This window comes from Geospiza fortis, unplaced genomic scaffold, assembly GCF_000277835.1.
Source record: "Geospiza fortis unplaced genomic scaffold, GeoFor_1.0 scaffold98, whole genome shotgun sequence".
Classification (NCBI taxonomy): Eukaryota; Metazoa; Chordata; class Aves; order Passeriformes; family Thraupidae; genus Geospiza; species Geospiza fortis.
Window position 1 is genome coordinate 6,853,636 of NW_005054306.1, and position 26,545 is coordinate 6,880,180.

At 38.9% G+C, this 26,545-nt stretch overlaps 1 protein-coding gene across 1 annotated transcript in view; it reads right to left on the bottom strand.

Annotated features, from left to right (window-relative positions):
• The window catches only part of ROS1 (ROS proto-oncogene 1, receptor tyrosine kinase), a 68,306-nt gene that overhangs the window by 25,813 nt on the left and 15,948 nt on the right, over positions 1–26,545 (bottom strand). The window contains 20 exon segments of the mRNA XM_031066682.1: positions 170–344; positions 1,350–1,526; positions 2,343–2,575; positions 6,529–6,670; positions 7,078–7,295; positions 9,024–9,200; positions 10,110–10,396; positions 10,799–11,010; positions 11,487–11,689; positions 12,270–12,333; positions 13,146–13,408; positions 14,174–14,336; positions 14,910–15,067; positions 15,448–15,662; positions 17,644–17,744; positions 22,473–22,664; positions 23,629–23,810; positions 24,314–24,424; positions 25,273–25,485; positions 26,083–26,545. The exon segment at positions 26,083–26,545 is cut by the window's right edge and continues 10 nt beyond it. Coding sequence (XP_030922542.1) covers positions 170–344; positions 1,350–1,526; positions 2,343–2,575; positions 6,529–6,670; positions 7,078–7,295; positions 9,024–9,200; positions 10,110–10,396; positions 10,799–11,010; positions 11,487–11,689; positions 12,270–12,333; positions 13,146–13,408; positions 14,174–14,336; positions 14,910–15,067; positions 15,448–15,662; positions 17,644–17,744; positions 22,473–22,664; positions 23,629–23,810; positions 24,314–24,424; positions 25,273–25,485; positions 26,083–26,545 — 3,949 coding nt within the window.

Below are 26,545 nucleotides of genomic sequence, written 5' to 3' on the forward strand. Positions count from 1 at the left end.
TCCCCCTATTACATCTGAACACATGCTATTGTGTTATTCATTTTTCAAACAAACAGAACTATTGGGTCTTAGTATAAGAAAATTCCCTGCTAAATTTTTAAAAATATCATGTTTAATGTTCACATCCTGTAAAGTCTTAAAATCTTCTCATGCTGTGTTAAGTGCTTACCTGTAGTTTTAAAGCTTGTGGAAGAGGAAGTGCTTTTCACTCCTGTGACATAAACTACTGTGACTCTTACAAAGTAGTTGGTCCAAGGAAGAGTTCCTGTGATGTTGCATTTGTAAACAAGATTTCCTATGCATGTAGTGTTTGCAGGAGAAAACCAGTCACTTTTTGTTGGCCACTAGAGAAATAAAATATCATTATGGTCAACTTTCTGCTGAAAGTGTGTCACAGTTCTATTCCTGGGTAGATCAACTACTTTGCCACCTCTTAATATCATAGTGGAAATATGACGCAGGTACTTTTTCAACCATGGGACTCTGTCCTCTCAGAGACCAAGGACACAAACCCTAATTTTCTTCTTTGTTTTCAGGAGACCTACAAGTCTTGGCAGTAACAAAGAACAACAGATTAAGTGCCTGCTTTACACAGCCAAAAGGAGCCTTCCCCTTGTATTTCTGGATCATCATGCCCATGAGTTCAGCTTGCCATGATGCAATTGAAAGGAGGTGGTGGGTTAGTGGAATTGTGATGTGACATTTATTTTAGGCCAGGGAAATGTTTGGTGTAGATCTATTGAATCTGATTCTCTATAGTAAAGAATCTGCATGATCCAGTTTAGGACATGAATTTTTCTGTGTCCAGTGGTTCAGGTGTTGAAGTCTGAAGTTTTCATGCATGCTGCTCTCACTGCAGTGCTTACTCCTTACTTCTTGGACCTGCTCTTCTCTCTGGCATTTTCTCTTAACCTCTGTCACAGGAAAATAAATCCAGATACTAGGTTGTGTCTAATATTTAATGCTGAAAAACCTTTTATTCTTTTTCTTGTGCAGGGCAGACATAGGATTTGCAACTGCAAACCCAGTTGGGGCAGGGCAGTGAGGAAACCAGGATAGGACTGCTGAAACAGGAGACTCAGAAGGAATTCTGGTGAGGTCATCCAGGATGTCCTTTGGCACTATGGAGCACTAAATGCTACAGCTGCACTCCTCCTTGTTCCTGGCAAATGCTGACTCCATCCTACCCCTGCTGAGCAGCTAAGACTGACATCACCATGCCCAAATTATCCACTGAGACTCTTCATATACATCCTGCCACCCACCCTGTCCTGCTTACCAGAGCAGAGTAGGTTAAATTTTCTCTGATCTGAAAAAAAACCCCACCCTAAACTTAGAGGTATTTTTACCTTATGCAGCTCAAACCAGAAGCTGTTTTCACTGATATGCAGAGGAGCTCTCCATTCTAGCTGGAAACTGGTGTTTCTGGGGACTACGTTGATAGGTGCAGCTGGAGTCTCAAATGTTTTTGCAATGACAGGGACACTTTCAGAAAACCAGTTCTCATCAGGATGAAAAGCAAGAACCTAGTAAGGCAATGGATGAAGTGTACAATACCAGAGCAGTTGGAAAGGTAGCTTTGCTTTAGCAGCACCAAGTGTTTGGAAGACCAACATTTCAAACAAGACAGTATTCAGGCAATAGAGATTAAGGTGTAGAAAGATTTTGCCCCTCATAGCTGCAAGGTTATATACCTTCAGGCTGAAAGTTCATGTCCAGGAGTACCCTTCCTCAGAGACTCTTAGTTTCTCATCTCAGATTTCTACCAAGTCCCTTCTCTTTCTAGGTCTTTCTTAAATGCCACACTCTCTTACACAGCTATGAAGATGTCTCATCACATATTAGGCAGTGTTTTAGAACCACAGAAACACAAAGTCAAGAAGTGCCTTAGCACATTATTTTTCACTAAGCCACAGGCAAATATGACTGGTTAGGTATGCATACTCACATACATGCATACAGGTATTTAGGTATGTGTATGTGCATATATTTCCCATTATATTATTCAAATCATTTACAAAAGCCCAAAATCAAATTAGGACCTACAGATCCCCTCCTGCCATCATCTGAATGTTCTCCCAACTGTGTAAATCACTCTATTTGTGATACCCAGTGCACATTCTGCAGACAACACGTTTACTTGGTTACTTTTGAAACTGTCACTCTGATCACAGGCCTGCTGTCCAGATTTACTATATTTTTCAGCCTTCACCTGTAAAGGGAGAAGCAGCAAATTTTGTTCTTATGAATCCACATTGCATACTTTCATTTGTCTATTTTGCAGATGAGAAGTCTAAAGATTTGCAGGTTGAACAGACAAGTAAAACTAATTGCAATGATACCTTGAACAAATTTTTTGTTCCAGGTTGAAGCCCACTGACAGACCAGGCAAGCACCCCATTTGAAAATTCACTTTTTCGCAACGGTGTCGCTGGGACAGGAGGCAATAAATTGACAGAGATTTGATAGCGGAGGGATTCAAGAGGTCCATTTGGCTTCAGAGGTTCACTCCAGGATATGTTGATGGTGGTGTCAGACAAAACTAATGCTTTAATAGTGTTAACTGCCTCTGGTACTAGAACAGAAAGAAAAATTAATCTCCTTTTTAGAGTAGTCAAGAAATGTCACCAAGGAAAGAAAAGAAGGATGTAAGTTTATCAATATGGTTCATTCACAGGACTGAAACTCTACACAGGTAAAACTCATATTCTGGTATAGTCAGTCAGCTGAAGACAAGTTCAAAATATTTTGAGAGACTTTTAGTATTTTCTTAGCTATCCCAATATGCAAGCAGACAAAAAACCTGAACACCAGGAAAACAAACACACACACATATATATATACACACCTCTACATTGATAGCCATATCACTGAATTCCTGCTCCCTCTTAGCTTCCTAATCAGGGTGTCAGATGTGAGTTGACTATGGTGTCTACTTGAATACGCACACACACAAAATACCTGTGCACTATTCCAATTGGAAAGTCTTTTCTTGAATGGAAACTTATAAGGGAAGAAAATCCATTATTTCCCATCATTTAAAATTTTTCTCAGAAATAAGAGTCTGGCTGAGCTGTGTAAGGAAGAAATTGGGTTGCTGGTCAGATGTCCATACCAGCTGGTTACTCACTAATTGTTCTGGAAAAATCAACCCTTCCTTTGAAGCTTTAAGATCACAGACTTTGTAACGGCATGTCCCTGCTCTGTATAAAAAAAAAAATCTTTATTTCCTATTGAGGTGTCCAGAGAGGTAAAAAGTTAACAAGTCATTACACTCTTTATGTTCCCAACATACCAAAATGATGAGTCCATATGTTTTATTTCATATCCTGATAGCAAGACTAGAAATTATTTAATGAAATATACAGAAACTAGACTAGGAAAGGACAAGTTTCTTATTTGTCTAGCTAAAACATATGTGGAGTAAGAGTGACACTCTGTGGCAAGAGCAATGCATTGTTTTCCTCTTTTTTTCATTCCCTCTACCTTGCTATTTGATGGAAAGCACAAATTATTCCAAGCTTCTTTCACTTCATTAGAGAATTGAGAAAAAGGCATTGAGGGAATTCACACAGCTTCGGAGGTGTTAAATAGTGTACACACTTCAAGAGGCTCTAGCAGCATCTGATTACAATTTAAACTGGCAGTTACATTCATGAAATTGAGAACATAAGTGTTAGGACACATATACCTTCTATTTACAGCTGGCTGGAAGTTTTTCAACAAATTTGAAAAGCTCTGAATGCTGATACAAATATCTATTCAAAATACTCAGGGTTTCCAAGCTGGGGTGAGGGTTTTTTGTTGGTTTGGTTTGCTTTGCTTTTTGTCTAAGACTTGATTTTCATCCAGATTTTATATTTTGTCTCAACTAGAGAAACCTGTTCTGAGTTTCATATTTTATTTTAACATGAGACTAAAAAATTCCATTTGAGTGGAGCAATCCAGTCTCCCATTTTATAATCTACCTTTATGTTTCATCACTGAAAGGATGTACATTGCTGCAGGATAGCACAGTTCCCCATACAAAAAAATAATTATGTCAATTCTTTCCACATCCCAATAGTATTTAATGTTATTAAATCAATGTATCACAAAAATGTTATATTACAGATGTGGAATCCCACGCAAAGAATTGAAATCTACTGATAGAGGGCCAGAATTCTTGGGTGTTTGGGGGGTTTTTGTTTGTTTGGTTGTTTGTTTTTCTCCACAGACTCCCTAGGAAGGTTGAATCATCAAGGTTGGAAGAAACCTTTCAGATCATTAAGTCCAACTGTCAACCAGAACTACCACTGTAACCCCTAAACCACATCACCCAACACCAGGTGCCTCTTAAGCACCTCCGGGGATGGTGACTCCACCACCACTCCCTGGGAAACCTATTCCAGTGACTGACCACCTGAACATTGTGAACATTTTTTCTGATATCTAATCTGAATCTCCCATCTCAGATAAAGGCCATTGCCTCCAGTCCTCTCACTGCAGGCATGGTAGAAGAGACCAGCTCACAATATTCAGAGATTCACATGGGAGCCTATTTCCTTGATGTTGCAGATGCTAAGGGATCTGACTGTTAAGAGAAAAATATGCAGCACAGTGGAACTAGAGAACTCAAAGTGTAGCAAGTCTGGATTCCATGAGAAGGGTGACAATATGCCTGCACCTCGTTTCACTTCCATTTGAAAGATGAAAAGAAGCTCACCTTAAACAGAGGGCTTTTAAGGGGAAAAATGTGACTGCTCCCAGGATAAAAACCAGGGAATGATCTGTGCATAAGAGAAGCCACTGGCGGCTCACAGGTGATGCCCTCCTCTGGACAATGGTGGCAAAAAGAGAGGCTAGTTATTCTGTGAATGAACCCTTAAAGAAACCTTTAAAGAGTGCATCCCTAAGGAAAGAAAAAGGGAAATCAGGGCTCCTGTCATGCACTTGTTTCCAGGTGTTCTGGATAAAATGTTTTCTTGGGCAGACTTGATCACTAGGGAAACAAGACATTGAGGAAAGTAAGAAAAACTCAGTGATGGCTGTTTGTACTTGAATTCCAGTTATTCCATCAACTTCTGAAGCAGTCAAAACCCACAGAGAGGTAAAAAGAGGCAAAGGAAAACCTTAGGGGTCCCTGCTGTGGCTCCCTCAGTGCATGTCACAGCAATATCCACATGCGCAGCTGTGCAGCACAGCTCTGTGCCAGCCACAGCCAGCCCTGATGCAGCCAGGCTAAGGGAGCCAGTGCCCAAGGGCCAAAAGCTGCTGTGCCTCTCAGTTTCGCTCCCTTACCCTCTCTCAAAAAAATAACTGCTCCAACTCTGCAGGACAAGACCCAGGCAAGAAAACTAATGAAGATGAGGGCCACAGCATTCCCACAGCACAGTGAGTTGAACACAAAGTATCCCTAGGTACCATCTCCACAGTCTTTCAGTAAAACACAGATATGCTGTAGACTTGGCTATAATTCTGACTCTCTGACTTAGGAATTAAGAGAGGTGGCTGATGGCTTTGCAAGTGGAGTTTATGTGGATCAAGCTGACACTGGCTGCTGACAGCAGGCACAACAGAGCAAAACTGACACAACAGAAGAGCAACCACTCTGTATACCAGGGGGGATAGCTACCCCTCATAATGGCTTTCCAGGTTTTCAGCAAGGGACTTCAGCAGAAGCACAGAGAAAATTATCTGAAGAGGAGCACAAAGGCAGCTCCTCATAAAGACAAGCGTGCGCGTACAGAACTGCACATGCTAAACAAGAAAAAGTGCTGAGCAAGGCAGTTCTATTGGGCCAGGCTGCAACATGTGCAAAAGCATAGCATGCACCTTTTGCATGATCCTTCTCTTTCTGGAAAATGTCAAGACCTTCAAGGAAACTGGCACAGCAGCTGCCCCACAGCTGTGAACAGGTAGAGTGGAGCAGGGAATGAGTAGAAGTATCTTCATGCCCTAATTGAGGTATTTACAAGCATGGGAGGCATCCAGCTCAGACTGTAGTATTCTCAAAGAACAAGGACTGAAAGGGCACATCAAAATTCTTGAAATCAACTGAAAATGAGCTGTTTTCATTCAGGCCAAAAGTAAAAATGAAGTATTGACTTTTCAGCCTAGTTCACAAAACAAATCTGCATTACCCTTAGAAACAGCAATCATGAGAGCGACATCAAGCCAAGAGAAAAAAAATCTTAATGCTGAATGAATACACAACACATACTTAAACTACATAATCACACATGCATTCGAACACAACTTACTTAAAGATGTGGTCCAAGACAGAAACTACAACTGTTTAGCAGCTTTTAACCATAATTTATCTTTCCTCAGGAAGCAAGTAAGACAAAGATTTGAAGAATAGATACAAATATATTGAATGAATCTTACAAATTCATCAAATCTGTTTGCCAAAACCTTGTGAAGATCTACCCAGGTTATATTTTAATCAGACTGTTTGTCCACTTTCTGATTTACAACCCAAACTTGCATACATCTTCCTCTGAGATGAGAACTCAGTTCAAATTCAGAATAAAATATGAAACAAACCTCCATATAGAGTTGTGCCAACTGTGCCTTCTCCCACAGGCAGCACTTCCTCATCTGAATAGTAGTTTTTCACTGCAACTTGTATGGCATAACTCGAAAATGGCTGTAGGTTCTCTAAAACAGCAATAGGACCCTGATATTCCTGTAAGCCAAAATCAAATAATAAACATGCATTCTTAGAGAAAAGAGTCATATGTCAACCCAATCATCTGACAATGAAATGTGTGGTTAAAAAGTAACACAGTAGTGTTTTTGCATTGTAAAACACTTTATTGTTTAAAAAAAGAATGTTTGAATCGCAGTTTTGGTAATAGGTCCCTAAAGAAAAGAAAGAACATACCAAAAAACAAGACAAAAAGTAGGGAGGCTCTTGCACAAAGGAAAAACTAAGGAATCTACCATAGAGAAAGGACAGTTACTGCTGGAATATAGAAATGGAAAAACTCACTGACAGAAAACTACAGAATGGTTCATAAAGTCACTAGAAGTGACATCACATTCCCTGTTTATAGATGGTATCACATGCCTTTCTGTGTGAAGTAGCCATACCAATGTTTTTTGCTGTGGAGCAGACAAACATTGCCTTGAGTTCCTGCAGATGTTTGTCATCTGCCTGGGAAATACCAGGTACGTTGGTGTAGGCTGGGTTATGCCAGGGCAGAATTGCTGTGGTGTGACAGATGGCAAGCTTAATGTAAAACTGGTGTTGGTCGTAGCAAGGATAGTAGGTTTCTCAGTGTCTGGCAAGAGAATCAGGCATCTTTTATCTAGGAAAGACATCAAAAGATTAAAAAGTAAAATTATGGGCGGACCAATGCAAACTTGCATGGGATTCTGCCGCCATTCATATGAGAAAGCACAACTACAAAGTATTCTTTCTGCTCTCACAAAGAGAAACAGAAGAAAATTCTACCTGAGGCAACTTTATTTGATTGCGTTCATGGACGCAAAAACAGCGGTCCTCAGAGAAACTCTTATCTTTGACAATATACAATTTTAATGAAAAATTTAGGTCCTTCTTGAAGTAGAAGAGGAAGTTTGTAGAATTTGCTACATCTTTGCCTTTCTCATGCAATTAAATGTCGTGTGCTTTTTCTCCCAAACAGTTTTCCATGTCTAATGTAACAACAGATAATGAGACACAATGCGGGAGGTGGAAAAGGAGTCTGGAGGGAGAAAACAGTAGAAAACTACACTGACAGTTACTGAAAAGTAACAAAAGAAAATTGATGTACTTCTAAAACAAAATAAAAACATATTAAACGGATTTCCTGCTAAGAAGGAAGAAATTTAGGCATGTGTACAGGGAAGGTACAAGGACTAATTCTTGCCCTTAGGCCACAACGACTGACCTCATAGTTAAGACCTTTTCTCCCAAAGTGAGTAACCCTGCCGTTGCTATCGAAGTCAGGTTCATGCATATTCCTCCAAATGTATTTGCAGCTGTCAATGTAAATTAGAAAATCTCCGTGGGGTCTCTGGATAGGAATAATCCATTTGGACTGAAATTTGGTTCTTCCCTTTCTGCAGCAGCCAAGCCTGGGGCTCTTACAGGAAACCCTGTCCCTGGGGATAGGGATTGGCACATTCTGTACCTGGGCCAAACCAGGCTCCAACATCAAAGCCAAGCCCACACAGATCTCATGAGAATAAACATGCCCAGAGTGTTGGCAAGAATAGCCTGAGCATTGGTCAGAGCAGCCACAGGCAGGCATGACTGTACCAGCTACTCAAAAGAATGTGAAATTTTTTTATTCCAAAGTTCATCTTGTTAAAATATTCATTTGTATATTTTCCAGGTTTTTATGTAAAATTGGTGTTCAATAATTATTTTGAATATATTCATCATGGTAGTAGCTGTTCTAAACCTCTGCACTTACAAAGATAATACCTATAGTTATCATGAACCCTAATTTTCTATTAAAACTAATGTTTTATTTATTTCATTATCATTCTACAATGGTTTGTTTAAAATACCAGGAGTTCTAAGTGATGCCTGGGTCTACTATAATGTAACCTGTAGTTGTCTCTTGGGTATTTCATTATAAATCACTTTAATAAGTAGAGTTCTTATCTTTTTATCTTTGAAAGGACAGACCTTTATTTTAGTTTTATATATTTGTGAACAAACTCAGAAATCTGTGTCGCAACAGGGATCACTATCAAACTCTGGCTACCACACCATGGAACATATTTTCTCTTCTTCTGTGCTGTAATGTACACCAACTTTTCTAAATCTCCATGTCTAACACAACTTTGAAAATATGCATAGTTTGGCATTAACAAACAGGTGAAATATTCATCATCATGACCTTTCATTGTATCCAACACTAGGCCAGTCCTTATATTCATCCTTTTTAAAAAGTCTAATTTGTTTCTGTGTAGAAGGTACCTGAATCCATGAAGCATACTTTATGTAAATACACATCTGCAACTTAAATACATGCTCTGATAGAAACTGGTTAAATTCACAAAACAACCCAAATCCCCTTTACCTGGATATGACTGTGCTGCTGAGCTGTAAGCTAAGATTTTCAGCGTGTGGTTTGCTCTCTTGTGAAGAAAGTGTCTTCTGCTTTCTTTATCTGCTAGCCAAATTTCAGTGTATTCCTTTGTTTCAGCAGTCCAGTATATAAATTTCTTATCTGCAGTCAAGCTGCCAATTTTATTACCTGTAGGAAAACATTGCATAAATAAGTTTTATAGTCAACCCTGAGCAGATGATTTTACAAGAGCAGAAGGGTGCTTGTTTTCACAGTGAGTCAATACAGCCATTTTGGCCATACTGTATCCCCAATGACCTCCCCTTGACAAGAGATTTCTGATATTTCCCAGCAGGTCTCATGAAGCTGAGACACTGCTATTTCAGTTTACAGGTGTAGATTTGAAGGTGTATAATTACCCATAATTATGAGAACTGCTATTCAATTAACAAACACAAGAAATGAAACACGAAACCAAGAGCTGTCTAAAGAAACTTTGCTCTTTTTTCCAAGATGAAAACCACCATGATCTGCCATCCCTCAGGAACAAGACAGCTCATCTGGTAACAGAGCAGCTTTACCAGCAGATCTCCAGAACTGAGCTGAAAACTGAGCAACCAAGAGTAAGTGTTATTATCACAAGAAGTGAAATATGGATAGTTTGTCATACAAAACAACCTACTTGCGTGAAGTACCTTCCCCACATGATGAAGTCTGCAAAGCCATTTTTAGGCATAAGTTGTTATTGTATCTTTTCATTGCAATAAACTGCAATAGGTGTAGCTAATACAAAACCCTAGCAAAATAATATGTAAATATTCTAAGTGGAATCTATTGACAAGTAGCATTTGAGGCTGTAGCATTTTTTTTACGTCTTACTAGAATACACACTTGCATAAGTAAACATCTTCACACTGCTCTTCTAGTTTGCATGAACAGGATATACAACTGGAGACACAGAACGCAAACATCTGACTATAGCTTAATCAGTTCTATAAAGAAAGTGCTTCATGAATGTTATTTTCTGAAATGAATGTTGTTTGAAGTAAGAGACAGCAAGAATCACAAACTACCTAGAAAAATTAAAGACACTCAGACCTTGAATACTTGGTATTGTGATAGTTCTCCAGCAGTGGCAACCATCCACATCTGAGGCCCATATTTCATCTCTTCCTCTGATGAAAAGCAGCTGGGGATTTTTGGAGTCAGACAGATCTATACTCATAGGTCTTCCCAGCTCTGCTTCTGTGACATTACAGGTGCAGTAGTTCCTCATCTGTTTTTCTACCAATCCGTGTCCCAGGATGTGGTGCACGGTGTTGTTCAGAATATCATAATAAAACACGTGGCTGCTATTATCAAACTCTTCCAGCCAGTACAAGCGGCTACCAAAGAAAATGCACTGCTTTCAGTAGGAAAATTTCAACCTGACCAACCTAAATGCAATCCAGGTCTGACACAATAACTATTCTGGATAAAATGGTTACTGGAAAAAAAATGTTATCTGTGCTGACTTTCATTTGCACTACACATATAGAAGTACCTATCAGTATTTAAGCATAATATAAAATTGTTACTTAAACACAAACATCTTTTTGAAATTAGGCATGTCCAAGCTCAACTAGCAGTACTAAAGTGTCACTACATTCAAAAAATTCTGAGAATTACATAATGCCAAAACTCATCCACTATAAAAAGTCCTTTTTGGTCCTTAACAAGTTCAAGTTTTAACGAAAATCATGTCTAAAATTTGCTTTTAAAAAAGTTATTAGTAATATGTGCCTTACCTTAAGAAAGGATATGACAACAGAGATGATACAGTTGAACTACTTTTGCTGAGCTGCTTGTTCAAGGCTTGTAGAGATTTTTTCTTGAGCTCAAGATCAATAAAAAACATTTGCGTTTTATTCTGTGGTGTTTTTAGGGCAACAAAGAGATGCCTTGCAATCCAGTCAACTGTGATAGCTGTGACATTGTGAAGATGCGCATCTCTGAAAAACTTAAGAAAAAAATTTAAAAAGACAGAATTGTCAACCTGATGTTAAGACATTATGAAAACCAATTTGTTTCTGAAAGAAAAATGTCTACTTGGGAAGTAGAAGTCAAAATACAAAGACGTGTCATGGATTGGCAATATTTTTAGAAAAATCAAAACTATTGTTTCTCAAATATCAATTGTTGCTTCCATATTCTTGAAATTAGAATGATGCAAATAAAATAAAATTAAATTAAATGTGATACAAAATATTAATTTCTTGTATTTACTAGTATGAATTTTGAATTGAACATCTAATAAAAACACCAACAAAGCAGATGTCAGTAAACCATTTATGATTAATAGGACAACTTTAACAATGGCATACTCTGGTCATTTTTACTTTTTCAAAAACACAGTTGGCCATGAAATAATGGCAATAATGGTCACATAATGATCATTTTCCTAGATTCTCTCAAGTCAGGGAGTGACCGAAGTACCTGAAACATTGAAGCATTCTGTATATCAAGAATAAAAAGAGAATCTTCAGTGATAAGGTATGCTTTGTCATCATTAGCAGTATAACAGATGTCCTTTACTTTAGTCTTGGCTGAAAGTTCCCAGATGGTATGACCACCATCTATGTCAGTAAGAAACAACTTGCTGGCAGAAATAGCTATTAGAGTTGGGATAGGGAAAAGATCTGGAAGGAAAAGGGCACAGCACAATTAACAAAAAAATCCCATCTTAGATAAACACAGTCATTCATAAGGAAAGAAAGTACAAGATACAAATAAATTATGGGTCTGAACTTATTGTATTTGCAGCAGAAAATAAATAAAGCAATGAGATGCCCTCTTGTCATCACAGGCAAACTACTAAGATATTTTCAGTGGCATTGTGAATGCTTACCTAACAAATTTAAGCACAGTAAAACAGATTTGCTCATTTAATGACCTTTAACAGACAAACTAGAAATATATTATGATCTTTAGCAGTAAACACGTTACAGGTGAAAACCTCCTGTTCCATCCTAACCTGGGGTTGCACAAAAAAGCTAATTTAGCATAGTTTTGAGGAAAGGGTTGAAATTCCCAAAATTTAGTCAACTGATAATGAATGTGTTAATCTTTCATATCAGAGGAGGTAACCATTTCCTCTGTGGTGTCTGCTGTACGTTACATAACATGTTGTAGGCTATTTATCAGATTGCCAAATTCTTGTACTGTCATTTCACCAGCTACTGCACACAAATCATGAGATGGCAACTAAATCATCCATACCTGATGAATTCCTCTCTGCCATGTCAGACAAAGGTCCTGGACCTACAGAGGTGAAGGCCTGCACCTGTGGGACAGGAGATTGATACTTATGTTAACTAACAGCATAAATTACTGCATTAGAGAGCCTGTAGAGCCAACAGAGATAAAACCCCTGTCTGCTTATCTAGGAACATAAGTGTGTGCTCTGTTTGACACAAGGCTATGCTGGTCAGTTCAAAGGCTGCATTCAAGTTGGGACCGTGGCTGTGAAGAGAAATTTAGCCAGTGGCCCAGAGATTGACAATCCATGCTGCATCTAATAGTCAGAGCTCAAAGGACTCCAGACAGTCTTTTTGTTTCCTTTCCTAGCCTAGAACAATTCCTACTATTTGTTGACCTTGCAATCAACATGGTGTTCTCTCTTATTAGTCTCTGGTCTATTACATGCTGTCTTGCTTTTAACTTGTCTTTCAAGCACACATTCAGTCTGCTCCAAAACCAATGAAAATGTGACTTCTTGACAAGTTTTGAACTGGCAGTCTCTTTCCATGGAAGTCACACGAGTCCTTGACTTTTTCAAACTGTGGCTCTGTTCAAAAGGCCTGTCACTCTCTACCACATCAGTTGAATCTGTGTTAAACTTGCGGTTTCTAGCAGTGGTTTGGGGAGACCTCTAGAAAAGTTTCTTTCGGGCTTCACCATTTAGTGAACAACATGATACAAAAAGAAGTTAAGCCAGGTAGGTATGCATGGGTGAGTCAGCAAATCAGCAGTTCTACAAGCAGAAACCACAAGCTCTTGGCCCAAGCCAAAAAAAATATCTCCCAGGCAAAAACATCTGACTGCACAGATAACATCTACCATCTAGCATGAGACAAGCTTAGTAATTTTTCATACCTGAAACCTTACTGTGAGGTTGGGAAGCACATCCTTGAGAGAAAACTTCATCTGTGTGGGTTTAACATTGCTTTCAATCCACTCCGTGAAAGTGCCAGCAGTGCTGCTATGATTCACTAGCTGATAGTAAACCCTGAACTGCATTAATATTCCATTATCCCTTTCAGGTCTGTCCCACCTGAACTCAACAAGGACTTTCCCATCACTTCCATGTAGGCTTTTTTGTAACACATATATTCTAGGGTTCCTAGGGGCTGAAGGAACTGTGTAAAAAATAAAGATAAAATACACAGAACAAAATACTCCTGTTAAAACACAAACCCTAACTCATCATTAACTCTACAGAAGATTATCTAAAACTTTAAGGTTACTCCTTTCTGTTTTTCATTGATGTGAAGCTATCTGATTTTAACTTGCCTAGCCAAAAGAACGAGCTGTATAAACAGGAAAAAAATTGCACTCCTGCACTGAGACTGGGACATATCTATTTAGCCAAGTCCTGTATGTAACTATGGGGCTGTAAAAATTTTCACAACACAGAGCATATTCTGTTCCCTCTCCTATTCATTTCAAAATCTACTGCATCTCATAAGCTTTCTCAGTGCTTCAGTCACTCAACACTATATTTTAGCTAACTTAATTTTTACATGCATAAGAGCAAAAATAAACACTGAAGCAAGAGTAAAATGCGCATAACATTTTTTTTAATCTACTAAGTGATTAAGATATTGCATGCAGCTTTTCATGTTCATTGTAATGAATTCAGTTTCTCTTTCTTGCTCATAGTCACAGGCACGTGCTGGATATATTGCCCTGCATTTTCTGCTCTGAATTCAATTACTTCAATTGTCTGCATTTATGTATGCAATAGATGATTGCCAAAGATACTCAGAAACATGTCCTTGCAACTCTGCCTGCAGCTAACTAGCTCTGAAAGCTGCTCATCCTTCACCAGGGTTTCATTTGCTGACATTGAGCTGCTCCCAATACCCATTACACACAAGGAACAGGATGTAAAATTTTAGTACCTCCTTCAGGGGCCCGAAGGGATACAGATGTCATTGGTGCCTTGCCCCAGTATGTGTATGGAGTAACAGTAAAATCAAAGAGTGCAAATGGTTCCAGCCAATCCACTCGGTAGGATGGCACTGTCAGATTATGGGGGTGAAGGCATCCTTCACTCTCCAGAAGCTGCAAATGAAATTAAACAGAACAAAATAAAGCAAGACATTTTTCCTGCTCAAAAGGCCTTCACTTTTCCAAAATCCCCCAGCCAAACGGGTCACCTACATCAAAATACAGCTTCTCTTCCTGTGAGTGGTCATTGCTTCACCAGCTCCTGTGGCGCTGTAGTGATGGGTAGCAATGTGTCAGCAATCTGCCTTTTGAATTTAAAGTAAAGCTTGCCAAATGCACTAAAGGAGGGATGAAGACTACATTTCACATTCAGGCAAAGCCTGTCCCACTGTCATCTCACAGTCACTTCTTTCTCTGAGTTACTGTGAGAGGCTTTCTCATGAATTTTTGATCACTGTGATCTCCTTGCCTGGCTATTCACATTCCAACCACTAGCTCAGAGCCACTGCTGGCTGCAGTGGTGGAGAAACTGGACAACTTGCACTGTGTTTGCAATTTAATTTAGTTCTTGACCAATTTGTAAATGCCAGAGATGAAACAAACTCCATTTCTTTTTAAAAATAGATGTATCAGCAAGTAGATGCAGAAATACAGGTAGGTAGGGAGGGATTGCATCAATATGCTCACTTGTAGAGCTTTTGATCCCACGCAGTAAAAGACAGTTCCCCATTCCACCTTTGTGGAGGGACTCCAAGTGATGTGGAAACTTGTGGAATTTCCTTTAATTCTGAAAGAAGACTCTGGCACTGAATCTGGAATCACCTTTGGCGTAGAAGAAAAGTTTCCTGTCCATAAACAGAAGAAATAATAATAATCTAAGGATTGTGAGGAATAGGTAGACTATTCAAACATGACTTAGAACATGAAAGTAAATCCTGTAAGCCAACATTAAATAGAAACAATAAATAAGAATGACACATTCTTTTTATCCATACATATACCATCAGCTTTTATAATTGCACATTACCCTGATTTATTTATCAGTGATATATATACATATATCAGGTGTATCCTGATATATTTATTAATAAGTTATTAATATATTTATGAATAAGTTGCTCTTGTCCTTATCTTTTGTCAAATGGGTAAAGAAGTCAAGAATGAAGAATTGCAGGCTGACAGTGAATACTTTAATTGAGGAGTTTAGACAAAGAAAATAATGTACCTGGCAAAGGTTTAAGTGATGCCTGAACAAGGGTGAAGGCTGTAAACTGTGCTGGTTGTGAGAAGGGAATGCTAAGGCTCTGATTGACTTCCTGGACTGTAATGAACTGAAGCCTATTAATCCAGAACAGACGACCACTGTAGTATTCCAGTGCACCCTGAGATATTTCTGAAGTACTCCATGCTGCAAATTCCGTGATGATGGCATTACTACAACTGTGGAAACATGTATGAAATTCGCAAACTTATAGCCTACATGTAGAGGGAACAGATTTATGCAAGGTTTGACATATTGTTACGTTTCTTATAATTCATGTTCTTAATACTTATAATTCAAATTCTAAAATGTAGGAGGCAGGAAGTCAAATCAAAAATTTTTCTTTAAGCTCTTTAAAGAGGAACGCTTTTCAGAATATGAGACATCACAGAAAGAACAAAAAGACCTTCATTCCCTTTATTTCATTGGAAAACAATTATAAAATGGTTTAAAATTCCGCTGCATATATGCAGAAAAATGAGTATTTTGAAAAATCAGCCCACCTTCTCTCAGCAATTCCACTGAAACAGTGAAGTCTACCTCAGAGCATGAGATTCATTCTACTTCACTAGATCAGGAACACAGATTTATTTGGGCCTGCTAGTTTTCTTCCATTATTTACTAAGATCTATTAACATTTTTCCTCACTGGGATCACTGATGATTTAATCTGCCTTGCATATTGTATGTCAAAACTTACAGGCCTTTTTAGGTCCCAATTTATCTTGGTAAGAGATTAAATATGTTGTAAGAGGTGTCATTTTGCCAGCTCAGAAAGGTGTTTGAGCTTAGACACATGCCATCCAAAACAAATTCAGAAAAGCTCTGACACACCATCCAGGTCCATTAGGATGGATCACTTCTAATCTCTGTATTCTGGCATGCCAGGGACAATGATTTACAAAGGCCAATTGGTTCATAATGGAGCTGTATGTTCCAGCTAAAACTAATCAACATATTTTGATTCTTTAAGTGTTTACTATTAATCATAGCAAGTCTAAAGGCAGTCAGAAAATTCATCTGATTCCACACAAAACCAGCCTGCAACATTATGGGCACATGTAAATACAGATGCTGCTCAATTAAGGTTAAGCAGTCTAATCTGATGCTTGAAAAAAATAATATAATTACATTTTCCACATGGAAGGGAGCAAAAACATAGTTTCACAAACTACTATGCATTATATACTTTGCACTTAGAGAAAAAACACCATTTTTCTCAAGGCTTTAGTATATAATCAAGCTAACCCATAAACATTGTTCTTTATGTTTTGTGTTAATAAACTTTGCCTTTCTGGAGTTATGCAGCCATTTCACATTCAGGATGATCAAGAAGAAAGCCTGCTGAGTACTGTTTGCTCAGGTGACAAAGTGGTGTCAGTTCAAGTCCTGAGATTCACAAAAGATGAGTCAGTTACAGAGCTCCAGGCACTTGGAAATTGTCAAGTGTTGTAAATGCCAAGATAAAACAGACAATAAGCAGCAACTATTTCCTAAAGCTAAGTCTAAAAATTGATGAGCATGACCTCAGTTCAGCTGAGGTCCCATACCTTGTTTCTCTCACCGTAAAACTGTGTTACCAGCCACCACAATGTGTAGTTTGCCATCAGCTAGCCATGATCATTAGCTCTTGGTTTTATTATTAAATTACTAAACAGTGTGCCCAGCACTGAACTGTGGCATAAACATTTCTCTAAAAAAATCCCTTCACCCAGGATTTTTCTCCTGGGAAGCGGAGAAGCTTCAGAGAAAAGGAAAACAATTCTTGTCTCATTTGCTTCTCCTGTGTTGTGCTCATACGTGGAATGTGTTTGGAGATTGTTTCATTGGATTCTCGTGAGTTGTTTTCACTCATTGGCCAATCAGGGCCAAGTTGTGTTGAGACTCTGGAAAGAGTCACGAGTTTTCATTATTACCAATTTAACATTAAACAAGTATCCTTTCTGTATTCTTTAGCTAGTATACTATAGTATTCTTCAATATAATATAGTATTATAAACTAATAAATTAGCCTTCTGAGAACATGGTGTCAGATTCATCATTCCTGTCTTTGTCAGGGCATTTCCCAGCAAATACAAAACTGGACAACATTTTTTTCATAAAGAGTATGACAAAAAGTAGAGAACACAGACTTTCTTATCTCTGCTATACATTTACTTACCCTTCTCTGAGGAGAGAAGCTCTGTGTAGGTTTAGATATAGACTATCTCGCACAAGCCAGTAAAGAAAACCATAGGTGAGATCCAAAGTTACACCAACCACCTAAGAAAAAACAGTCCAAATAGCAATTTGAACACATCTTCACTTCTGAGATAAGTACCCTTAGGCATAACAGTTGTCTAGACAGCATCATGGGTCCCTCTTTATTGACAGAAATAGCATTACTACCATGAATGTTTATTCTAACACAAAAAGAGATAGCACTAGAAAATAATCAGGTCCTTGGTGGGCTCCTATTTATAGCAGCTGATGATTTTCCAGATAACATTTTTTTAACACCTGTCACAATGTTCATCCCTGGAATATCTGAGTACCTCAGATATGATGGCAATAGCATATCAAGTGCTTAGTGGAAGTACCTATCAAAATCTCCAGAACACCTCTGGTATTTTAACATTCTTTGTCTGAAACAGGTGGGTGATATCCAGTCTGAAAGTCAGAATCACCTTTTGAAAAAAGCATTTCAGGTCTTTTGTCTTTGTTTTCCAGTTAAAATATTGCATTACTTATGGAAAATAGATGCAAAATCTTAATTCATTTCTTTGATTAAGCAGGAAATTTGAATATTTAAATTGTTGTAAATAATTTATTATTAAATAAAGTGAAGGAGAAAATTAAACAATCTTCCTGTTCATTACTTCAATGTTTTACCTTCCTTTAAGGGAGGTGAAAGATTTGTTGCTTCTTTTTCATAGGTCCTAATATTCAAAATAGAGTTTTCTTGTTTCTACAGTAAACAACAGATTCAACACCATACACAACAGTAATAAAAATCATATCTTTAATAATCTGTTTTGCAAATAAAAAATAATTTGCTTCCATAAGTTAGTCTGCTAAATGTTATCAAGTTTAGTCTATTTTATATCATTAGCACAGCTAACAAGTTGTTTGGGGCCTCTTTGAACATGTTTTCCAGCAGCTCTCAAATTTCTCGTGCAAACACTAGTCATAACTATTCTCTTATAAGCTTAAATTTCCATTATGTACGTAAGTGGAGCAGCCTTTTTTTCCCCAACTCTTCATTAATAAACTGCAGAAGATGATGACAGGAAAGCAAATGCTATATCACTTAGTTGTCTGTTGCTCCTTATGTAATCACATTCTTGACATATTTCTGTTGACATTGTATGTCAGAAAATCAAGGTTTGAATGATTGCTCCTGTAGGTTGTCCTGTTAAAAATATCTCACAGCGTGTATGTGCCCAAGTGTATATTTAGTCAGTCATGCTATATTTTATCCCATTTACCTATTCTCCCTCCCATGCTCCACACTAAACGACATCTTCCTGAATTTATGTTGCTTTTTTGAACCTTTGAGTCCCTCTTTCTTGCCCCATTTTTTTCTGTAGCTATTACATTTTCCTATAGATGTGTCCATCTTCTTTATCCTGACCCCCGTATCATCATTATTAAAAGGCAAATAAATATTTGTACTATTCATTTTCAGGAGTTAGGCAGCAGTTTAACACCTCCTTTCTGTGATGCTTCAAAAACAGGCAAGCACTTCCCAGCTCATGAGAGGTACTAGTTTCTGGGCACAACATGTATTTGTGATGGTGCTATGTAACTGAACACCATGAGATGCAGGATAAACTCAGCTATTTGAAATACTCTTTGACTAAAAATATTGAAACCACACTTAAACGGTCCTGGCCCCACTTCCATATAATGCACTTCGCTTGTCCCCTGTAAAATTACTTTTGTTCTAGTCATACTGTACGGTGTAAATAACTTACTAAGATCTTTGGAAATCTATGCCAGATCCTAAGTTAGAATAAATCAGAAGAGCTCTGCTAAAATCAATCAAGCTCTGCCAATACACACCAGCTGAGCTAAACTGATCAGAAAATAAAATAATTGCCATAGAAGGATTTAGTTCCTGCCAAAGAAATTAGACTTTCAAAGCTCTGCCTTTGTATTTGTTTAGGAAACCTGGCATTTTTACAGTAGGCTCTTCTATTCCTATTCCTAGCATTCAGATGTCAAGCTAAAAGGAAGTACAGCTACAAACTGCTGAAGATCCAGCTGAACAGCAATTCTTTATAAGAAAAACAGATGGTGAATACCAGTAAGAACCACTTACATGGAGAACATTCCTTAACTGTTGGATAACACCAATTAACTATTATATCTGTGCTTTAATACTGAGGTAAGACAAGCTCTTTCCAGGTAAAGAACTTCATTGTGAAAAGAAAATACATATTTTGGCTAGTAACAACTAGCCCAACAATTCCACCAATAAAGAATGTTGTGCTGTCCTTTTTTTTCTGATAGTTTTATTCTGAGATTTATTTTAATAAAGAAACACCTGTCAGCTACAACCGGTCACTTCTCAATCTAGACATTTGTGCTTGGCTTTTTGCCTGTGTGCATCACAGCAGGAGGCTGAGTTCAGAAGTCAGTGCACAGATTAGGGCAGCAGAGAAGCAGGAGAGAGATGTTTGTTTGTAGGAGGTGTGAATTAGTGAATGGTTGAAGGCTGGTATCACTGACATAGAGAAAGGTGCAGAAAAAAAAAATGACAGGACGAGACAAGCAGTCCTACTGCTGCCAAGGTTCCTGAAAGCAAGAACAAGAAATTTGAGGTTAGCACGAGGCGATCCAGAGAAGCAAGTAGAGAACCAAAAGAGGTTAAGGAAGTTGAGGTTTGCCACTTAGAATAAAGTGGAACATGTTGGTCCTTTGCCACAGATCATCCAGAAGATATGTCCAAGACCAAGTGTGCCACTGAGCCTGGACAACATATACCTTCCCATGGAGACAGTCCACACCAGCCAGTTTCCACAAAGAGGTAGGGAGGCTGGTACTGAGAGATAGATTGGTCCTTTACAGCACAGACCTTTCTCTCACATACAAAAGTTTTACAGTTCCTCTGTATGCAGGATTACAAGTATAGCAGGTGGCACACCAGAACCTGCCTGCCTTCTTCCCAAGCCCTCATGGAAGTAAAACACCTGTGAGATTTGTGGGCCTTTCAGAATATTAATTACCTTTCATGGACTAAACCAAGCCTGGCTTTTTTTTTACAAACAGAGAAACACCAGCTTCTTTTCTTTTGGGAAAGGAAAGTTAAATGTTCTGGGGAACAATGCAAAGCTAACTAAGAGAGACAGATCTCTAGAAGTGGAGAGGGTCTTTAATGGACAACCTGGCTTCAGATTAAATGAGAGTACAATGTGTATGACAGGTGGAATAAAAAGAAATTCTGTGTTTTAAATAAAGGAAGAAAGGGAGGGAGGTAGGGAGGAATAAATATGCTAAGACCTTGGCAGATCTTTTAATGAGGAGAATACTCAGCTTCAGAGTTCTCCCATTGTGTAGGCAACACCAAATTCCACCTACCAAGACTGAGGTCAAATCTCACATGGTGGCAAAGGCAGGATGGATTTAGAGAAGCTCACACTGATCTATGAGGAGCCAACAGTGAACCAAGTTTTTAAGAGACTTAATAGGACTTCAGAGAGGGGTGAATGTAGAAGAAAGGCAGCAGAGACATCAGCAGATGTTGTCATTATATTGCAAAGGTTCCATATTGTTGTCTCCTTACTGCAAGAGTTTCATACCTCCTTGATGTTTCTCATAGGCAGCTCCTCTAAGCACTGACTCTTCCTTCTTCTCGCAGCGGCCAACTGACTCCAGTTCCCCTTTTAACCAACCAATCCACTCTTTTATAGCACTCTTCTTCTTATTGGTTACAGCTGTGGCCTGTTAAAGTCAGGCCTGCTCCTAATCTCTAATAATTGGCTCAGCTGCAACTCCTTAGGGGTAAGATTACTTTCTATACTACCTTTATTTTCTTATATTCTATCCCCATAGAAGCAGAGATATGGACATTGTCTGTGCATGCCTCAGAGCATAACAAAGTGTCTCCAGGTAGGAAAAGGGAGCTAATGAGCTCATACTACAGGATCTTTGGTGAGCTATTGGTGGAAACAGCATCTCTATTTTCCCTCTCCTTATTACTTCTGCATGGGACCTGTTTTCCACTCTAATACAGCTAAAACAACAATCCCCCATCCCTTTTTCCCCTCTGTGCTGCCCAGTGTCTTTACCTACTCTTTCAAGAAGCCCCCTTCTCTCTGAGGAGCTGCTCTGCTCAGCACCAACCTCTTCACACCCCTCTGGAGCTCCTCGTGAGCCTGGGGCAAAGCAAGAGTGCCCAAGCTGGGACCAGGCCTCTGTCTGACTTGGGCAAGGGATAAAGAGAGGATGGGGAAGGGAAGGGGTGGACTGGGGAAGGAGAGCCTTGACAATCCTCAGGGTGTAGAACTTGCTGCTCCTGCTACCACATGAGGGACAGGATCAGGCAGGAGGGAGACTGTCAGTGGCATATGTGGCACCCTCACCCGCACTGTGGCAGCAGCAGCAAGCTGTGCCAGGCTGCAGCAGGGGCAGATGCCATTCCCCCTCTCTCTCACCACCACGGGTAAAACCTGTTTCTGTAACAGCACTTCTGCAACCTCAAATGCAACCCTGGCAAGTGCCAAGCATCAAAACTGGTCCTGTGAAGTACTGCAAGCTGGGGATCATCACAAAAGAGGCAGGATGCTATGAAGCTCTGGATGCATATTTTGATGCAAGCCAGAAGTGACCATTAGACTGAAATCATTTGGAAAAAAAGAACCTTTCACATGTGGGAAGGAGCAGCATTACACCACAATTTTGACAGCTATAAACACTGGCTATATTCAAGAGATCTAAATACTAAAACACACACCACCCCTCCACCCCATATCTCACAAAAAGAAAGAAAAGTAAAAATTCAATCACCTGTTTACCAGAAAACTGTGGCTGCTCTTGTAGCATGAAGTACTCCTCTCCATTCAATCTTGTGCTCTCCACTGAATACATCGTGGCCCAGTACAAATAGCCATTTACTGAATCCACAACTAGATCCTTCACTGGGAACACAACATGAGCTACAACATCTATATGGCCTCCCCACAGTGATTTTCTGTAGATCTAGGGACAAAATAATTGACTTTAGCATCACATCTAAATCATCAGTTATGATCAGCTTAGTGTACATTAGTGACTTTTCCACAGCTGTTTATCAAAAGACTGTGCAAGCCTTCAGCTTTCAAAGCCTAAACCTTTTGCATTCAAAGTAAAAGGATGAAGAATAATGCAAAATTATTAGTTCATTTTTGCCAGAAAGTAACAAAAGAAAAAAGCTGAAATAGCTTTTTCCCTTCGCTTTCCCAGTTTTGGCAGCCTTCTGTCTGACAGAACTTCTCACCCACTTCATATTCACTATTCACAAGTGTAAATGAGGGTGCAAGGCAGTGTGAAATCTGGCCTCCTAGCTCCAGTTTTTAAAACAGCTTCTGACTTTGCACTTGCAAGGAATGAAAGGCATAATTTGACAGCGCTGCATAAATTAGCACTACAATTTTGAAGTCAGATACCTTTTAAATAATTCACATGTCAGTGTTCCTGATATGAGAGTGTACAAAGTGCAATTGTAATTATTTTTTAACTGCAGTGATCTGCAAAATATCACAGAGCAGAGGTCAACCTTGAAAATCTCTGTGTAAACAAATAGTGCCAAATTTGATTAAAATAAAGTCCATCTACTTCTTGGCTGAGATCAACAGGGCAGCCTCCATTTTCACTATCTTCATTTATTTTCACAATGTTGAATCCAACAAAACTGTTGATAACAAGTCTGATTTGCCTGTTTTGCACCTGGTGAATTCAGTATCCTGCATTAGTGAATGTTAGTGAATATTTTACCCCAAACTTTTGTATAACTGTAGAAAATCGCTTAAGTAAAGAAAGGCCTCCTTGTTCTACACTATAATAGCAAAGGTCCAAATGTATCTCAGGTTGCAAGAAGTAGGGATTATTTTCCCAAATACTGCCTAAGAGTCTTTACTGTTGACTTAAGGGATTTTTTTCTTTTAAGAAATGCAGCTATACCTACCGTATTTGCTTTGCCAGCCCAATACAAGCATTGACCCAACCAATCAAAGGCCAACATCCTTGCATTTCTGATGTCAGAGACGTAAGTGTTCTCATTGGTACCCTTTCTTTTGTTCAATGTCCAGGTCTGAACTCGGCCCATGGAATTAATCCAATAAAGAGTGTTATTATACCAGTCGAGGTCTTGAAGGAAAAAAATATGTTAAGCATTACACAAACATGTAAATTAAAAAAAAAACTCCATTGTTTTAAAGAATAAAAAGCAGTCATGTGCTTCAGCTTTTTAAAAATCAATATAAATGCACAGTTAGGCTCAGCTAATGTGAAGATAGATGCTTCTTTATAGGAAATAATGTACATGTATTGTACATATATAGCCCTGATTATTATAAATGTATGACATATATTGGGATGCTGGAGACAGACCTATTTAGTTCAGAGGGTTTATTTTAGCTCTTCTGTAACTGTGGTGATGTCAGAAGGGCTTCACTAAGGATTAATTTGACTCATAAAATAGAAGAAAGTGGATGAACCCAAAGTGTTGGACCAGTGAAGCTGCTGTACTGCACTTCACGACATTCAAGTCTAGAGAACTCTTGTCTTTCAGTGCTGTTGGTGAAATTTATGGAGAGCTAACAAATGCCAAAAAGCCCGTAGCAGCAGCGTGCAATTTGTTTAGTATGTACCTGAAACATTTCTTATATGAGGATAGAGGAGTTCTCCTTGCCTGTAGCGATCCAGTCGCTGCTTCCAGAGACCCTCAGGCCCCACAGCCAATATATATGGCTCTTCTTCAGCTACAAAGGAAGAAAACTGCAGTTGTGCACACCAACAAGCAATTTATGTTAGTATTTGTATTTCAATAGCAGTGGTTCCTGTTCCTGGAAAGTTACAAAAGCACCTTTAAAACTGCCCCTGTCCTAAGGAATAAAGGACAAAGAAATACACGAAAATATCATAATTTGAGAAATTCAGAGATTCAGGGCAGCTTCAGATCCAGAACAATAAGGCAATTTGGAATCCTATCAGATGCTGAAAAATCACTGTGATTTTGGACCTGTCCTTACCAAAGTCAGGTAAAAGTCACCCCTAAGCCAGTCCAGCCCCTTAAACTGGAAGTTATTTTCTCCTCAGAATTAGGTTAATTTGGGTGAATGAGGTTTCAAAAAACATTCCAAAGACATAGAAATCTCAGACATTTTGCACACGTCCATTTTCCCTGAATATCTATGCTCAAATCATGGCTTTTCAGCATTTGGTAAGCTGCGCTTTTCCATGAATTGTCATTAATCTTCAGGGCATTGCACAAACCACTTCTTCATATAAAGTTCTTCACAGAGCAATGAAAAGGAATAACACCTCTTTTACTGTATCAAATAATATTTTGATAGAGTATTTGCATTAGAAAAATGTAGATAAGTACCAACGTTGATGCATAAATAATATTTAATATCATTATTCTAGTTTGAAAATCTTACTGCTTTAAATAAAGGCAAATTTACTTATCCTGTATTCTTTAATTCTAAGAAAAACATTTTTGTGCTCCTTACTTTGCAGTCTTTGCCAAAAGAGTGTGCCTCACTAGGTGGAAAGTTTTATACACACTTTGTTCTTCATTTTCCCTGTGTGACAAAGCAATTCTCACCTTGTTCTAAAGTTGTACCTCTAAATGACACTGACCATGGCCCTGCACCAGCAGGAGACACAGCTCTGACTGACACCTCATATGCTGTGAAGCTGGCCAACCCCTTCACTGTAAGCCTTGTGTTAGTAATATTTGAGACAACCCATTCCTCCTCAAATGGGTGCTGAGGCAACACTTTCACATCATAGGTCCAGTTCTGCCACGCAGATAAACCTGTGTGAAGCAAATAATCGTGTGAGAACAGAGTAAATTGCTGTAACTGGTGATACACAGCCTTTGAGAAAGATGTGTCTTGAAGACTCCTTTCAAAAATGCCAATTCCAGTGGAATTAGGAAAGGGACAGATTAAATCCCCTCTAGCCCCATGCTTCAATCCCCCATGAAGAATGACATTAGAACAAAAATTTTCCCTGGCCAGGTGATTTTCTGGTATTCAAAGACACATGCACAGAGTGCATAGCACATAGCACAGTCACTGATCAAAGGTCATTAACATCTCCGCCATCCATTTCCTATGTGATACCAGCACCCAGCATTACTGCTACTCTACAACACACTTAAGATCAAGCTTTGCTTCAAATCCTTGCAGGGGGCATATGAGTTGCCAACACACACTTGTGTTAATTTAGACAATTTAGCTCTTTTACTGGCAAATTATGGGCTAAATTTTTGAAGCAGAGATAATGCCATAACTTCCATCCGTACCTGCTATTGATATTGCTAGAGCCCAAATCAAGAAAAGGGAAACTAGAACATTACTTCTGTAGAAAGAAAGTAAGTGGGCCTTCAGGGATAATCAGCTGAACTTACTGCTTCCAATGGTGTGTTCAGGAGGTTTCCAGCTGATCACGGCTTGGTCCAATCCAAATAGAGCCGTGACAAGACGAGGAGCAGTTGGTAAAGGAAAAGGCTGAGTTGATGGCCCATAGAAAACCAAGTTGCCAATGCCAAAGTACTCTGGGTACACCAAATTGCAGTCCACAATGTACTCATTGAAGCTAGAACTTCCCACTGGAGAGACCTCCTCATGGAAAACTGCCGAGCCATCTGTGACTGTAAATGCGTTACCCTCATAAACGAAGCTCTCCATGTCATTAAATGGCACGTGTGATCGCAGCGTGTGAAACTCTGAACCATCAAGAAAACCTGACACAAAGGCCTGTTCTGTTTTGTTGAAGAAAATGAGTCTCTTAGATTGGAAGTTGATTGTGAAGGTTTTCAGAGCACTGGATCTCACCACTGGTGAAGCTGCAGAGGCAGTGCCAGGAAAGAG